Source organism: Cloeon dipterum, chromosome 4 (assembly GCF_949628265.1).
Source record: "Cloeon dipterum chromosome 4, ieCloDipt1.1, whole genome shotgun sequence".
Lineage (NCBI taxonomy): Eukaryota > Metazoa > Arthropoda > Insecta > Ephemeroptera > Baetidae > Cloeon > Cloeon dipterum.
The window spans coordinates 19,082,376-19,098,505 of record NC_088789.1 but is presented as its reverse complement, the minus strand read 5'-3'; the positions used below and the strand labels follow the sequence as shown (position 1 = coordinate 19,098,505).

Genomic DNA, 16,130 nt, shown 5'->3' with positions numbered 1-16,130 from the left:
CCTCAGCTAACGTTTCCAAAAATCTCGAATGCCATGTAATTGCTTGTAAAATTTAAAAATTGTAACCATTCATGAAAAATCCCATTATGAATTAAATTTAAAATTGTTTACTTCTCTGAGGAAATTTTTTATTATTTATATATTTATTTATTCATCTATACAATACATGCAATACAAAATCACAAAAAAATTATTAACATATTTACACTAAAAACAATGAAAAGCCAATAATATGTTAAAAATCAATAGTAAAAGTTACTATTCAAAAATTGAAACAATAATAATCGCCTCTGCAAATTTTTTACACATGACCATGAATGGAGACTTGCGTTAAAAGTAGAATAAGTAGGAACGCGGTTTATCGTTAAAGCTCACGCTACAAAAAAATTGCAACATTATTACATTCTATAAATAAAAGAGAAAGCTGCAAAAATAATAAATGCGAAAAATTCGATTTTCATTAGCATGGTACCTGGCGGCGCGGATAAGAACTATCGGCGGCGCGAGGAGGGTCGCGCGCAGGTGGCGCACCCGTGTGGCGGCGCCGTCTCCTAGCAACGCTGTGTCCGTCGCGGTGCCGTTCGCTCAGCAGTCTTCATTCTCCATCCGCAGAAGGGAAGTAGCAGCAGCAGTGCAGTGCCTGCAGGTAGGCAACCAGCGCCGACGAACACCCTCTCACCCCCTGCCATCACCATGGGCCCCTCGATGGTGCTTCTGACCGCAGCCTTGGTGCTCGCCGCACGCCCGACATCCGCAGGTGAGATGCCGCGCCGACCTGACTCAGGGCGACCACACCTTTGTTTTCTCCTCGGATGAAATATTTTGTAGTTTCGTTCGTTTCTGTGATAAGAATGGTCTCTTTCGGGGGTTTTAATAGAAAGGTGCCTCCGAAGGTCGACTATTGGACCTGAAAAGGTGGCCACGGTGGCCTATGTTTTGGCGCGTCCGCGGAATCTATGGAGTACACCAGAAAGTGTGACGTCACGCCGCGGCGGTGATTCGGCCGGCGTGAAATTTTGTCTCGATTTTAACCCGCGTCGTCGTCGTCGTCGAGTGGGGTCAGCAAAGGTCACTCGAGCAGCATGGGGCTGGTAATTGTGCGGGAACCTCCATGAAACGTGACGCATTTTGTCCTTTGTCATGAGTCATGGGAATGATAGAAATTAAAATTAACTTGGCGAAATTTTTGGTGCGTTGGTGGGAACATATTCTATACACACAGTGCGCATTTAAATTTCCGTGTCCTAATTAGAGGGATTTGTGCGTGAAACGCGGCAGGCATATGAGATAGCATTTTCCCATCCCTGCAGGTCATTAGCTAGAGGCCGACTCGGAAAAGCTGCTTCCCCTTTGCTTTTAATGAATTTTTCTTAATTGCTTCGCTGCAAGAGGCCTAAGAAAAACTGCTGTCTCTAAAAAGCAAACATCGCTCTGATAAGAAACGAGGAGTGCTCTTTTGAATCACTTAAGCTTCTAAACAATAAAAGCGTGGATATCGAATATAAGTATGTAAAGGGAGTCAAAGGAAATCAATCGTGTCTGCTTCCTCATTCTCGGGGCTACCTGACACACAGAGCATCAAGAAACACGATAAGAAATCACGTGGGGTAATTTTCACTGATATTAATATTGTTATTTTCTTCTTTAGGCGTGAGCAAGGAAGCGCTCCGCGGCGTTTGTTGACTCGCACTATATTTACTCGTCTACAATCTTGCCGACTCAGCCGGACACCCTTTAGCCTACGCAGTGAATTAAATAATGCGAATGATTTCCTGCTGTAATTTTTATCTCCAAAGAGCAGAAGAGGAGCCTTCAATACTGGCGAAATTAACAAAAATATAAAATAATGAAGCATTCAATTAGTAAACACACAGAAAATAAATTTACAATTCATCATTTTTTTTGAATCGGAAGTAATTATTTGTCAGACGGAAAATAACGCTCTCCTTATGCTGACACCAGAACCGCGTTCTTCGCTTTCTGTCGCGTTGGTGTCTATTTTCCATCCTGCGCTCTTTGCTCCCCGCAACAGTCCAATCTCCACCTCGGGTGTTACTTGAGCACACGCTGCACAATGAACATCTTTTTCTGACGGCTTTTACACTTGACTTCTAATATAGAAATAATATATCTTCACAACTGAATAAATTTCCTCACAGGTGGTTAGTTAAGCGACTCGAAATGCTCAAATAGTGCAACGGTCTGAGAGGTGCACCGGCGCCGACTCGCCACTTGCTGGTTTTCGCACCTTTCCAGCGGCTTAAGGGACAAATGTCTGGCGTTTCAACAATGCAAGGAGGCAAAAAGATGGCCACATTGGGCCCAAGCACCTCTGCGGCCACTCGGGCCCCATGTTATCCGCTAAGCGGTGTTTTTGGGACCCGGTGAGTTCATAGCCCAAGGGACGTGCTGAGCAGAGGTTAAAAAAATCCTTTTCAAATCACGCAATAAGACTATTAAAACGGTCTATAACCACCCAAAACTGCTATAAAACGTCTACAGTCCCAGCCATTCCACCGAATAGTTTGTACGAAACTGTTTTTAAAATTTGATGATCTCGTATTTCTCTTTGTTAAGATCGGAGCAAACACTTGCACGCAACTCTGTCCATGGTGTGAAGCATATATTCCGAGCTCTTTTTCGATTGTGGAACAAAGGCTTGAAAATAGAAATCGCATTTGGCTGTGTCGTTCGTCCTGCTTAAAAATAAATGTGCTGATGTCAACTTTGGCGCAGAGGGGCCGAGCGGAAAAGAGCCGGATCAATTTACACGATGTGCGTGCAAAAGAGCAGCCCTCGTGATTGTTGCACTCGACAGACAGGAACAAAGGATTATAATCGACAGTCGGAGGTGCGAGTGTGTGAACCCCCTTTGCTCTCTACTCTCAGTTAGACGGGTCGGTTGGCGCGTGTTTAGAGTGCATTATAGAGCATTTATCTGACCGCAAACAGCTCTCTCTTGGCTGTGCGTTCCTTCCGCTCTTCATTTGCGACAAAAGTTGTGCCGAAAGCGCGTGGGGCGGCTCATCTAAAGGGAATTACTGCAAGGAATTTGAGATGAATTGCGAAACAATGGGCGCCATTGTTCGAGCCTCTTCATACGCGCGCGAGGCAGGCACAGGGGGCTTTTGCCAGTATTAAATTTTGCAGCACCAGTCCTTTGAGAGAAAAGGGCTAAAAAAGCTGCTGCCGGCGTTGCTTGCTGTTAGGCGAAAAAGCTTTTTCCCCTGCTGCGCGGTAGAAAGGGACCGTGCCACGCTAATGAAACCAACTTTGATTAAAAGGAATAATTAGCAAAATGCCTGCTGACTTTGTTCAAATTCCGTGACTTCTTTCAGAAAGCGCCTTGATTAAATTTATTTCATTTTTTCGTCGCCATACTCTACCTATTTAGCAGTTAATTGCGACGGAGGAAATGGTGCTAAAAACACTCACTGTTCGAATTGTGTTTGAGGAACCGTATTTTTCCTGTAAAAACAATGTATATTGCATATCATTTTTTTTGCAGGGATTTCCACAATTTTCCCAAACACGTATCATAAAGAGCGAACGAAAATGTTATTTTTTTAAAAAGCAATTCTAGTGCCATTGTTTTCACAAAATTAAGGATTTGTAGCATTTAAAAGATTTTAACATACTCTATGGTGTCTTGTTTGGAGCAAAAAATACGATCTTATCGGAAGCCAAAACAATGAGCAACATGAATTAAATCAGCGGGGTTCAGATTCGTGCGACGCGCAGATATGGCATCCGGTGGAGCATGGCGCGAAAAAATGGTCACGTGAAAATGCGCGACCAAGTTGTGGTCAATATTGTGACATAATTTGAATTACTTGTATTATTTGTTTCTTTTGGATCGTAAAAACAAACTCTTGACACTCGTACGGGAATCCAAAGAGAGCTTTTTGTTTCCCACATTCAGACGCCATCTTGGATCTGCGCAGTGAAAACCAATTTTATCGCGCATCTGGCTTCCACTGAATAAAATTTCAAAAAATTTATTTCAAAATTCCGTGCTATGCAAACATAGCAATGCAGAATGATATTAATGATAATAATTGTTTTTGTTCAAGTATTTTTTAAACATTCAACATCATGATAATAGCTTGACATTTTGTAGCTATATTATGAAAATCAGAGATTGCTTTAAAGGTTACAGTCCAACATGATATTACCATTGATGGATGCCATAAAGGCTATTATATAAAGCTCTATTTCTAGTCACGAACGCCCGCTAAATCTGTCCGCGGATCGTTAACTCCAACTGTTCAACCGCATTCGTTGATTAAATCGTCAGCAACTACGCGTTCTAAATTGCATTATTCATCTATCCTAACTGCATTTAAGAACAATTCTCGCTGCAAATATTCCCTTTGGAAGTCATGAGCCGCCGACTTGAGAAAAAAACACCAACAAAAGAACCGCAAACAGATTTTCAGGTCAGTAATTTTTTCTCCTGAAATGAAGAACACTTGACACAGCTCAGTTGCGGCTGCAATTTTTTAAAGCGGAAAAGTCACCTCAACTTAGGAAAAAAAATAGAAGGGGCAGAGCAAATTTCCACTCGAGAGGAAACCTCTCCGGCACTCAGCCCCGGAGCAGAAACTTTACCGGCGCTTGCGGTTACAAAATAAGTGCGCTTCATACACAAACCGCGAACCTTTCGCCGCCTGCTAGGGCGGGGTGGGGACGGGGGTGCTGGGGGGAGGGAGGGCGAAAAAATATCTTGGAGGCAGAGTTAGCGCTCTCGCAATTTCCTGCCCTTAATCGCGGCTGATCGATTTTCGATAGCTGCCTCTTTCTCTTCTAATTGCGCCCATCGATGGATGGCTCTTGAAAAATTGCACGACGCTTGTTGATTTTTTCGCGCTGTTGTCATTACGTCACGAGGCACGTGCGCGCTGCAACGATATCATTGAAAGGGAAATCGGGCACTCCATGCGCTTGCCACTGCCACTGCCACTTCGATTCGATTCGATCGGAATAATTAATTCGGCTTCATTGTGATCACAATGATTGCGTTGGCTAATAACGCTGCCGCAAATCAAAGACAATCCGCTTGTAATGTGCTGATGTCATTGCACGTAATTGAACGAGCCAGTTGATTGATGGGTCGGAATTGGTGTTGCGTTGCATGTACAATGTACGGCAGTAATATGCTATTCAAATACATATGTATACAAGAGGGATTAGTCCATACCTAACAATGCTTTAGAAAATTTTGGAGATATCACGAACTGTTGCGAAAATGTGAAATTCCCACGTCATTTGATTTGACTCACCGAGTAGATTCCAAAAATGTAAAGGTTTATTAAAATTTACCCTTTTTCAAAATATTATGGCAGTTTTAAATTTCTTAAAATTTTGATTTTTCAATTACGGAGGTGTAGTCTAGTCCAGACGCATACAATTTTTTAAAATAACTGTCTCGAATCTAGATCTAACGAACCACAAGTAACATAACCATAAGTGCAGAGCTGAGAATTAAAAATTTAAATAAATCATGCAAAGAGACTAATAAGAATGGTACCACTTGATTGTATTGCACAATTTCAACATCAGGCGTGCATCATTCCATGATAAATCAAATTGGAACATTGCCTTCAAGGCTTCAATTTAACTTTTGAAATTATCTCTTTATCTCTATTGAAAGAAAATGCTAAATTTCCAAGCAAGATGAAACATAGAAAACTCTGCAGCAGAGCTAAATTAAATAATTGTTCTAAACTGTCGACAAGGCATTTACCGAGGGTGAAATCACCCAATGTGGTCGATTATACGGAGCTGAAAGCAGGTCGTCAGCTGCTCAATCAATTAATCTAAATGAGTGATGACGTCCGCATTTACTGCTCATTATTGAGCAGCCTTAATTAATTTCGAACAGCAGCAGCGGTGGCGACGACGACGACGACGGCTGTTTGACAGTTTCGCCAACCCGCCCGCTCGCGTCGCACCCCTCAAAACAGGCAAAAGCTTATTCACGGGCGAGCCCCTTGAAAAGCGCCGAATATGCAACTCGCACGACTCGCGCGTGAATGAAAGTTGCCTACGCTGCTGATTCTCTGCCGACGTCGGTCGCAGCAAATTGTTGCGCTTTTTAAACGATCTTTGAGAGCCGACTCGCTCCAAATTTAGCTTGTAATTATGTAGTGCAATGTTTCTATGACAACAGTTAGAAAAAAATTAAAATTTAACACAGATAATTTAAGAAACTGACAAATAAAAAAGTGACTCAGCGCTCAGCAGTTAATTGAACTGGAACAGTGTAACAACACATTTTATAATAACGGGAATATGGAATATACATATTAAAAGATAATTGTAGTTTTTTTTTAAATGTATCAACCAGTAAAATATTCTGTTAGGGTTGTCCTGTTATAGGCTGTGAATTTTAGACGTTCTACTGTTTTTTCTGAACTTCCAAACGTCGCGGGATGATCAAATAAACAAGAAACATGAAATTTTAAGGCATTTAAACCATATATAACCCCCTTGTAGTGTAAAAACCGTCTCAATTGAGGAAATAGGAAATTTTCTAAATGCGGAAAGGTGCATAATGAAGTTTTGCGTGACAAATTTTTTCTAGCGTTTCCTTTTTTGTTGGGATTTTAGCCTGAAATTATTATCGATCGATTTTATAGTCAAATTATTTTCTCACATATAGAGGAAAGTCGGTTATGTGCTACTTTTTGACATAATGGTCAATTCTAATTGATCTTGGGGAAATACCGTCTTTTTGCGCCATAAACATTATAAAACCAATCAACTATTTGGCAAAAATATAAAACGTTTGTTTATGATTCACAAAAATAGAGACCATTCTTCAATAAATACTAAGTTCGATGTATTTGTGTAAATTCCAAATAAAAAATAACTCCGATGAAAATTTTGTGTCCCTTGTCTCCTTCAAGTAATTTAAATGTAATCATAGGTTTATCCCTAGACTAAAAGTTTCGTCAGCTCTCATTATATTTCTAACTGTTCTTAATTATTTTGAAGTGATCAACTGCTACCAGTGCAGCAGCACGGACCACGAAGACCCGTACACGTGTAACGAGTTGTTCAACGTCGACGGAGATCCTGATGGCTTTTTGCCTCCGGTCAAGCCTTGTGACCAAGTGCACGGAGCCAGCTACTGCATCAAGCAGACCGGACGATTCGAAGGCAGCCAAACCTTATATTTACCGCTTTATCTCTTTTTCACTCTCACACTACTAACAACTTGCAGGAAACTCACGTTAGACGGCTGTGCTGCTTTCATTAATGTACAGTTTCACGGCTTTTGGGTGCATTTTTTTCCACTAACACGCTTTTCTCGCTCTTCTCTGTCTGGACAGATATCAAATGCGTGCAGTGTGCAACGCCTAACTGCTCTGCACTTTTCCTTCCAACCGCCTGCAACGTTTTCGAAGCGAGCTATTGTGTCAAGACCGTCGGTTCATTTGGTTAGCTCATATAAAGACGTAAAATTTGTTTCGTTTTACCTCTAAGTTGATACATTGTTATGCTTTTATCATTTTATTTGATTAAAATGTTGCTTTAGTTGTGTTACAATTTATGACTAGTAAAATAGTAAGCCACATTTTTATTTAAATCATAGAGTAAAAGCTCAAATAGAAAATTATATTCTTTACCAAAAAATTACGTGAGGCAAAAGATTAAATTTAGAAACATATTATTTTGTAATTTGAAAATAGCCCAGAAGTATTGAACTGGGGACAATTTAGAGTTTCATAATTGAAATTTAGCACACACATCCGACAAGACAAAAATTAATCCCATTAATAAGTTAAGGAGCGTAAACTGAATCAAGACATTTTTCTTGTGGCTTTCCTGCTGCTGCTCGTCATGCATTTTTAATCGGTGCATCTTGAGAGCGAACGTGATTGTCTAAGTGGTTTTCGGCGCCAGCAGCGTCGGCCGGGGCTTTGTGGCTTGCTTTGAACCCGTTTGTTTTCTGTCTTTGATCTGCTCATTCTTGCACTCGAGCCTGCTTGCTTGCACATTAACCCACTTGTCCTGTTCCCTACTCGATTCTCTTGAGTCTCACTTGTCTATAGTCAATAGCCCCATAACCGGCCACCCGACCGACTGGTTGCCACAGACGCCACTTTTTGCCCTCTATGCATGCTTCCTTTGTGCTTTTTCTTCTTTTTGATCAATTTTATAGCGAGTAAAATTACTTGCAAAATTTATCAATGCACTAGTTGCAAAATTTTAACACATTTTAAAATTTCAATATAGCGTTTTATTAGTTTGTAAATTACAAATTTTCCTACAAAGAAATCTCTAGACGGAACGATAAATTTTAACAAGATATTAAAATAATAATAATATAAAAAATGTATTCAAAGAGAACAATTTAACTGATGAGATCTGGGCTTGGCCGAAATCTCGCACTTAATTTTGTTATTTTATTCTTCTCAGAATATTTTTTATATTTCAATTAAATTACATTAGAATCTTGTTAAAATTTATCTTCAATTAATATTCATATTTAACATCTTGCAATGATTTCTTTTAAATTAATAGCATAGAGTTCATGTGGGAAACAAGGCTGAAAATCAAAATCTGCTCCTTCGTGAGTTTGAAGTTATAGATAACCTGCAAAAATAAGATACTTAATCCTTTTACTTGTAAAATTTTGGTTTCATAGTTGAATGCGTTCATAATATTCAATTTCAAGCAAAAAAATTAACTATCCCAGCTAATCAATTTGTTGCCTGTGGTCTTGGTTTCTCCTTCAAAACGCCAAAATTATTTTTTCACAATTCATTGCATTTTCTAAAAATTGAAATTGAATTTTCAGGCGGTTACGGCACGAAGAGATTCTGCTCAGCACTCGACCTGGGCAACTACTGCAACTTCGTGCGTCAGCCAGGCGACGACATGGAGTACCGCTCGTGCGTCTACACCTGCAGCGGCGACGGCTGCAACCCTGCCTCCAGAACGGTGGTCCTGGCGCCACTGCTTTTAGTCCTGTCGCTGCTGGCTGCCATCGTGTGGCACCACTAGCTGTCATTTTAAAAAAAGACTTCACCCTCTCATCTAAGACTCTACGTCGCAAAACGTGACAAACTGATGGAAACGACGCAGTATGAAAATTCCTCAAAGAGCGAATTTGAAAATATATTTTTGTAATTTTTACAATTACAAGCCACGAACCACCAACCCTTTACATCATCATCTTCTTTTGAAAATTTAATGTAACCGTGCGTTATAAAATTTTAAATTTATTTGCTTAAAACCGAGATAGGTTTTGAAACAAAATAATGTTGATTTTTATTTAAACCAGGATTAAACTAACACATTCCCTTTTTGAATTGTAAATCAAATGGAGTTTTTAGTACAGCAGGAAATTATAACGAAATAGAGCCCAACATTGTAAAAAGACGGTGGTAGACCCTGTTGGCTGTCTTGAAAATTTTTAAATCACGGTTTACCGAATCTCAATTGCCGCGTCAAAGTCGTTTCCCGGTCGCCAGGTTTTGTAACTTTAGAGTCTCGATGTCAGAGGGTGTGAATTTGTGCGATCGGCTGGCAGTGTTGGTGCGAGTGGCGGACAGATGGCGCGCCCTGTACGGCCTGAGCGGCAACCCGCATCGTCAGAGTGCCGCGCTGGCTGCATAAACTGCTGTCCCCGTTTCGCAGCCCGCATGCCGAAATGGGGCACGCTTGATTCCACTCGCGAGCAACAACAACTACATATATATAGACGCGTATGATATTATAATTAAGCTGTTTTGCTTGTCAAGCGGCCTGCTTGTTATGCCTGCTGATAACCTGTAGAGCGAGCGCATCTTTAAAGTAATAAATTACACAAGCTGAGAATGTGACTAAAAGTGTACTTCCAATTATGAACAGAGAACGAAAGTAGACATTTGTATTTTGACCTGTGCCACAACGAAGAGTAATAATGACGTTTTTTGATAAATTTATGTTTCTTTTCCTCTAACCCCTGGTTTTAGAATGAAATAAATCAAAGACGATATGAAGAAATAATAAAAAACAAGAAATAATCGTTTTAGCTCGACAATTCGGAGAGTTAAACTATTTAAAAGTATGATACTTCCATATGAGAGGGAGTTTAAGTTGACTTAGCTTAAACTCAAAGAATATATATGGATGTTAATTGAAAGTTTTGATCTGTGTTGAATTTATTGAATTTGAGCACTTTTCAACGACGCGAGTATGATTGCTCAAAAATTTCTAAGTAGATTGACAGATTGGATTGCTCCATTTATGAAATTTCAAATTCATCATCATCAATTTAAATTTAAAATATGTATAGCTCTGAAAAATCAATTGCTCTAAAAACAAATCATATTTGGTGTTTTTTATAAAACCAAAATTCACTTAAAGTGAACAAAACTTTTATTTTGAAATCAATTTTCAAATTCCTGAAAATTTTGAAACCTAAAATTTCAGCCACTGACAGGTTTACGTCAAAACAAGCTACACGAAAAAGCATCCTTAGAACCCTCTTGTAAAACTTTACTTTAATTGTGAGAGAATTACGAATTTCCAGACGCTGTGTGAATCTTAATTTAGTTTACTTGATCATCAGCCCAAATCTCTGCTTTAAACTTGAATGAGAGGTTTTAATATGAGTAAAAAATTCCTGACATTGTTGATGATGAATGCAAACACATTCATTTGCAAGTTGTTGAGTCACAGCACTGTGTATCAATTTACAATCTAAATCTGTTCACATGCAGATTTTTCCACTGCTACGAAGCGTTGAATAATCTCATCCAGGTGCGCCGAGTGGAAAGAGGGAGTCGTAAAAAATAAAAGCCGCGCGGCACCTGGATTTCTACACAAGTATAAGGCGAAATATGCGTGGAGACAGTAAAAATAACCCTGGGCTTGACAATCATTATTATTATCAAGCTTAGCAGCAAGCTGATATTCTTGTGCAAAAATGCTCGAAATTCGAGCGAACGTGAATTGCGCAGTTAAAAATTGATTTTCGTGGAGGGGGGACCGGCTTTTCTCTGATCAAAACTGCCCACATGCGCTGCCGGGCTGTAAAATGCCACGAGACCTTTTATCAGGGCACGCAATTTTAGTTTTTCAAAAGTGAATTAGTGCGTTGAGAGAGCCTTACATTTTTTGCTTCTCGGCAATTTTCTTGTGCTCAGACGGCGGCCCCACCCATGAATAAATAACAAAATCAGCGAATCTCAAGTGGTTGCCTAATTCGCTGCTCGAGCATGAAATGCAATTAGCAATGTGAGTGCACAGAGAGCAGCAGGCCAATTAAAAAAATAACGCCAATCAGTAATTAAAAACCCTCTTTTTGCCCTGCGACAAGCTACACTTGTTGCGTCACACCGAGACAAAAACGAAGGATCGACGCGGTTGCGAAAGACACAAAAGTGCTCGATTGGGATCGATTTGCATGCTGGGCCCCGGGGCCATGAGCGGCCCGTGGGACAGGAGGAGTTGTTGCCAGGCTATTGCGGCACTGGGCGGAGGCCGCGGCGCGCACTGCTCTTTGCTTTATTCCTCTCTTTCTCATTTCTCGATAGGGTCGTCAAGGTCGTCGATTAAAAAAGTCACTCCCCGCGAGAACATGTATAGTCTCGCATTTCGAGAGCAAATCGCAATTCCTACGGTTTTTAAACAAACTCGCTCGCAAGTACGTCAGCCGAAAAATTTTTGTTTCTTTCACAGCGGGAGCAGTGTATATATCTCATTGCAACCTTGGTCTTGCTCACTTTTTGTTTCACCTGGATTTTTGACACCGTTAAATTTGCATTGCCACTCTGTTGACCACATTCTGCTCCCGTTTATTTGCTTTTCTTCATTCCATTTCTCAAGATTACGGCTAAATATAAAAAAACGGAAACTTTGATCCAATATGCAATTTTAATTATTTTTGCCGAATATTTTAGGATGTGACATAGGACTGCTAGGGCAACTCCCCAAGAAAATTTCGTCCAAATCTGAAGACCCCCGTTTATTTCAAACTCCTAGAGACAATATATGCAATGCACAAGTTTTCTGAATTAAAATTTAAAGGCAGCCGAGTCACAAATAATAAAACCGTAAATATTTTTCTGCTTGACATACGCTACCGTGATCGTAAACACAAGATTGCCAAGCGACAGGATGCCGTTCAATTTGTTGCACTTCAATTACGTCAGGGACACGCGAGGTAATAGTAATGACGACTAATTGAAATAGCTTTCGAGCAGGATGTTTGCACAAGATTTATTTTTTTTCATAAATTATTTAACAATTAATCAGGGAGCACAAGATCGAATGAGGAAAGTGCATTAAAAGATCGGTCTGACGGAGAGAATGCAGCTTTTATTTAATTATCAGATGATTCAACACTTGACAATGTTTATCTAATGCAAAATGCCTTAGGTTATTTATGCGATTAGCTGTTACATAAAATGCATGATGCCTGCTCGTGTTTTACACTCTGTTCTGTATGTTGAGACAGAAAAAGTGAAATTGCTGGACACGATTGATAACGATCGAGATATCGGTTTTCGCTTGTTTATTTGGTGAGCTTAACCGCAAAGTGACTTTGGAATTGATAAAAATATTGTTTTCAAGAGGAGAACATAATCTTCACTCGAAAGCATATCAGGTTTCGCATTATTTTACAATGGAGAAGTATGTTTTCACTCAGGCGTGGAGCAGAAACGACGAATCAAGACGTTTTGGTGTACCAAAAATGAAGATTAGATTTCGATCTGATTTTTTAATCAGTATATTGTTCTCTTATTCATAAAAAAGATTCAATTTTCTAGAATGAATGCGCGTTTCGTTTTTTTATCTTGCGCAATGCTTAATCATCATATTTTAAGAACAATTCATATACGCTTTGATACCATCATATACGTAGTACATCTCCGGGTTTAACTTTCTGTAATTCAGCTATATATTAATATGTAAATATTAATTGGGTAAGTAGATTTAACAGCAAAATTTTAATTCGGGGCGGTGATTTTGACATGTGTATTAGGAACAGTAAAATAGCATATCTAAATTTGTCTATGAAATCACATAAAAATTAATAAAAGAATTGCACCTCAATATGTTTTGTTCTCTATAAAGGTTTTTTGTTCTTTTAAAAATTAAATTCAGTAATACAAGATGCCTTAATTTCAACTCTAAGTCAATCAAGAAAATTGCAAAATACAGCTCCTAATAAATTATCATTTAAATCTAAAGAGGGCACTGATTTTTAACAGCGAAATGTTAATTGTAGCAGAGATGTGGACTTTTAGAAGAAAAATAAAGCTTTACGAATGATACTTTAAAATCATGAATTGCGCATCTCAAATGTATCATTGCCATCCTATTTTGATTAGTTTTTAAAAGGTGGAAAGTATTTTTGACATTTAAATTTAATTTTAGTAATTTTTGTGTAAACAACAGTAAAAAATCATCTTTATTTAATTCACAGATCTTGATTGTGTGTTGTTTTTTTTAAATATGTTGTTTTTATAAGTGGAGAAAATTTGTGGCTTTTGTAGTTTTTGTAAGAGAGATTTTAACAATTTGAAAGTGAGTGACGTGCTTCCCGGAATTTGCCTCATGTCCTCTTGTGGAGTGCATACTCAAGTAACATAAAGTTAAAGTCAATTGTTTTTCACGGCCAGCAAAGCTCTTTGTAGGTTTCTGCAGTTGCAATTTTTGTTCGCGGTCTTTTATTCTACAAGCTGAAAAAACAACTGTTGCCCCCAACACGAGAAAGTGTAATTTCATATCTCCACAATTTATTCAAAGCAACAGAAATAAATCCAATTCTTAAATATATTTTATGAGTTTTATTTTTATAAAAAAAATGAATAGCCGAGGTGAGCAATCAAGTTATAAAATAAAGCTGTTTATAAAGTGGTGTACGTGAAAAAAGTGAGTATTTTATAGTGCAAAGACAAATATTAAAAAGGTTGACTCCCTTGGAAGCAGCGGCTTCAGAGATAAAGCCATATCATTGAGGCCTTTTTATGTGACGCGGGTAAATTTGTCGGATATCCATTTTTCATTTTTATGAGCAACAAAAGTTTTACCGTCTGCAAAGCTTCAACAATTATCATTGTGTCCGCGTAATGCTCTTTACGGAACATGCGCCATTAAGTAAATAATCTAATTAAGCCGTCGGCCCATGGTGTGGCAGGCGCATTATCCGGCCGGCACACCAGGCGCCGAAAACGCACCGAGGGAAGCGAAAGTGGAGCACGACACGTGACACGGGGGACGAGGGTTGGTCCGTGCGAGAGCAAGGCGAGTTCACTGCCGCGCACCCGAAATAGGGACGTGCGAACGGGAGTTTGGCAACAGGTGCCGGGGGAGCGGCGAAAGGACCCAGGGGCAAAGCGGGGTGGCGGCTGACCCCGTTTTGGGGTTGCCATGGCGACCCAGCAGCCCTCGTGAGGCCGACCTGTTGAATTTTGTGAGTGCGTGGCTGCAAGAACGCACAGCGCAGAGAGAGAGAGAGAGCCAAAGCAGCGCGGCTCGCCCTAAACTGTGACCTTGTCAGCGGGGGAAAAGTCGCCTGGCCTGCGGCCGCACCAACGCACAGAGAGAAAAAGTCGTCGTCGTGTCCCAGATTAGATTAGACGCGAAAGAGACGTAGAATACGCCGTTTCCCTGAACACCAATAATTTCTTTATCAGCCCCTATGCGGGTCATTTTGACGCCTGACCCTTCCATGTCATCTTCGACAGGAAAGGTGCCTGAGAGATGGGCGGGGTTCTTTTAAACTACCGTTGTAATTTTTGTCTGGTTTATTAAATTAAATATTTCAAGGTACGTCTGGCTTCAACACATTCAACAGACCAATTTAGGTTTTCATGGGAAGCATCAGTATATTTTAATAATTTTATGTACTTGACGCGGCTGTTAACTAATTTTTCTCTTTTGACAAAAAATTGTTGGGACATTCTTTATGTTGCATATTTAACTAATGTTCAAAATGCTTCATATTCTTGAAAAATTGACGCGTTGGATAGAATTAATAGCTTTGTTCTAGAAAACCTGTGACATTTAGGCTTTTGTAGGTGCGTTATTATTTCTAAAGAAAAATACTAGTTTGGTCAGCTTTTCCCAATTAGGCGGCAATTTATACACGTTTTAGCAGCTTTTGCAATGTTGTTTTTTTACCATTGTACACTGTTTAAAAAAGGACTGATACGGGAAACACGGAAAAATCGTATTTACTTTTGTCTTTGATGTCTGCCCGGAGCTGACCCTTGTGGATAAATTTTATTACTTTTCCAAACCGTCAAAAATGACCCACCGATCGATATGTTTCTTTGAAAAATGTTACAAACCAAATTTTAACGAAGTTGAGTGAAAATAATTATTGCTCTGTAGTTGAAACTATTCTACTGATCAATTCTACCTACCACCAACAGTGCCAATCATTTTAAATTGATTTCCTGCATCAGTCCACTTTAATTTTGGTCTCGTAATTTTTTTCATGACGATCGAGAACTGTAATTAAAACAGAAACTGAAAGAAGCTAATAAAAATTGTCACCCGTCCCAATTGCACGGCGGTCTGAGTGTTATTGGAATAATTTATTGAACATGCCACTTATCATTTGAACATGTCCCTTGTCAAACAGGTATACAGCGCATAGTAGAAGCAATAAAAAACCAAACGCGTCCCTGGCCCAAAAATGATTAAATTTCGCGATGGAATCAGTCGAAGCGGTCGTTTATCAAAAGCCAATCGCACGCCTTCCTCATCAATTTCTCCGCCAGTCGGCTTAATTAGCGCTGTTCGCGTGTATTGTGTCAAATGTGTTCATCCGTATCGCTGGGGGCTGATAAGATTTGAAACAGCATGGCAAATAATGAAAGTGTGTGGGATGAGCGGAAAATAAAAACAGCGGGTAGTTACTCCGTACACTCGGCCACTTTTTGTCCGCTGACGCAACAACTAGTGGCTCGTGGTGACCGAGTTCTGTGACGCAGCATGCTTGCATAGAAATTTATCTCTTTTGATTTTGCAAGGCTCGTGCATTTATTTGCCGGCATTTTTACTTTTCGGTCGGCAGCTCGAGAAATATTTTGCACCAGACGACTTCCTGAATAAAAACTGGCCCAAGAAGAGCGGCGCTTCTTCCGATAATTTTACTCAAGAGGTTCACCTTCGCC

At 39.7% G+C, this 16,130-nt stretch overlaps 1 protein-coding gene across 2 annotated transcripts; it reads left to right on the top strand.

Annotated features, from left to right (window-relative positions):
- The first annotated feature begins 485 nt into the window (after positions 1-485).
- On the top strand, positions 486-9,934 carry bou (boudin). 2 transcript variants are annotated; one of them, XM_065491055.1, is made up of 4 exons: positions 486-757; positions 7,000-7,265; positions 7,338-7,445; positions 8,810-9,934. In XM_065491055.1, exons 1-4 carry the CDS (start codon positions 694-696, stop codon positions 8,975-8,977), a joined length of 606 nt encoding a protein of 201 aa, XP_065347127.1. In that variant the 5' UTR covers positions 486-693; the 3' UTR covers positions 8,978-9,934. The 2 variants fall into 2 exon arrangements, with proteins under 2 accessions (XP_065347127.1, XP_065347128.1); XM_065491056.1 differs by lacking the exon at positions 7,338-7,445 and having other exon boundaries at positions 520-757; positions 7,000-7,164.
- Positions 9,935-16,130: the final 6,196 nt, after the last annotated feature.

Coding starts and splice junctions, on each gene's coding strand:
- bou (XM_065491055.1), top strand. CDS start 694: ATGGGCCCCTCGATGGTGCTTCTGACCGCAGCCTTGGTGCTCGCCGCA. Junction 758..6,999: donor CGCACGCCCGACATCCGCAG/GTGAGATGCCGC, acceptor ATTATTTTGAAG/TGATCAACTGCTACCAGTGC. Junction 7,446..8,809: donor CAAGACCGTCGGTTCATTTG/GTTAGCTCATAT, acceptor TTGAATTTTCAG/GCGGTTACGGCACGAAGAGA.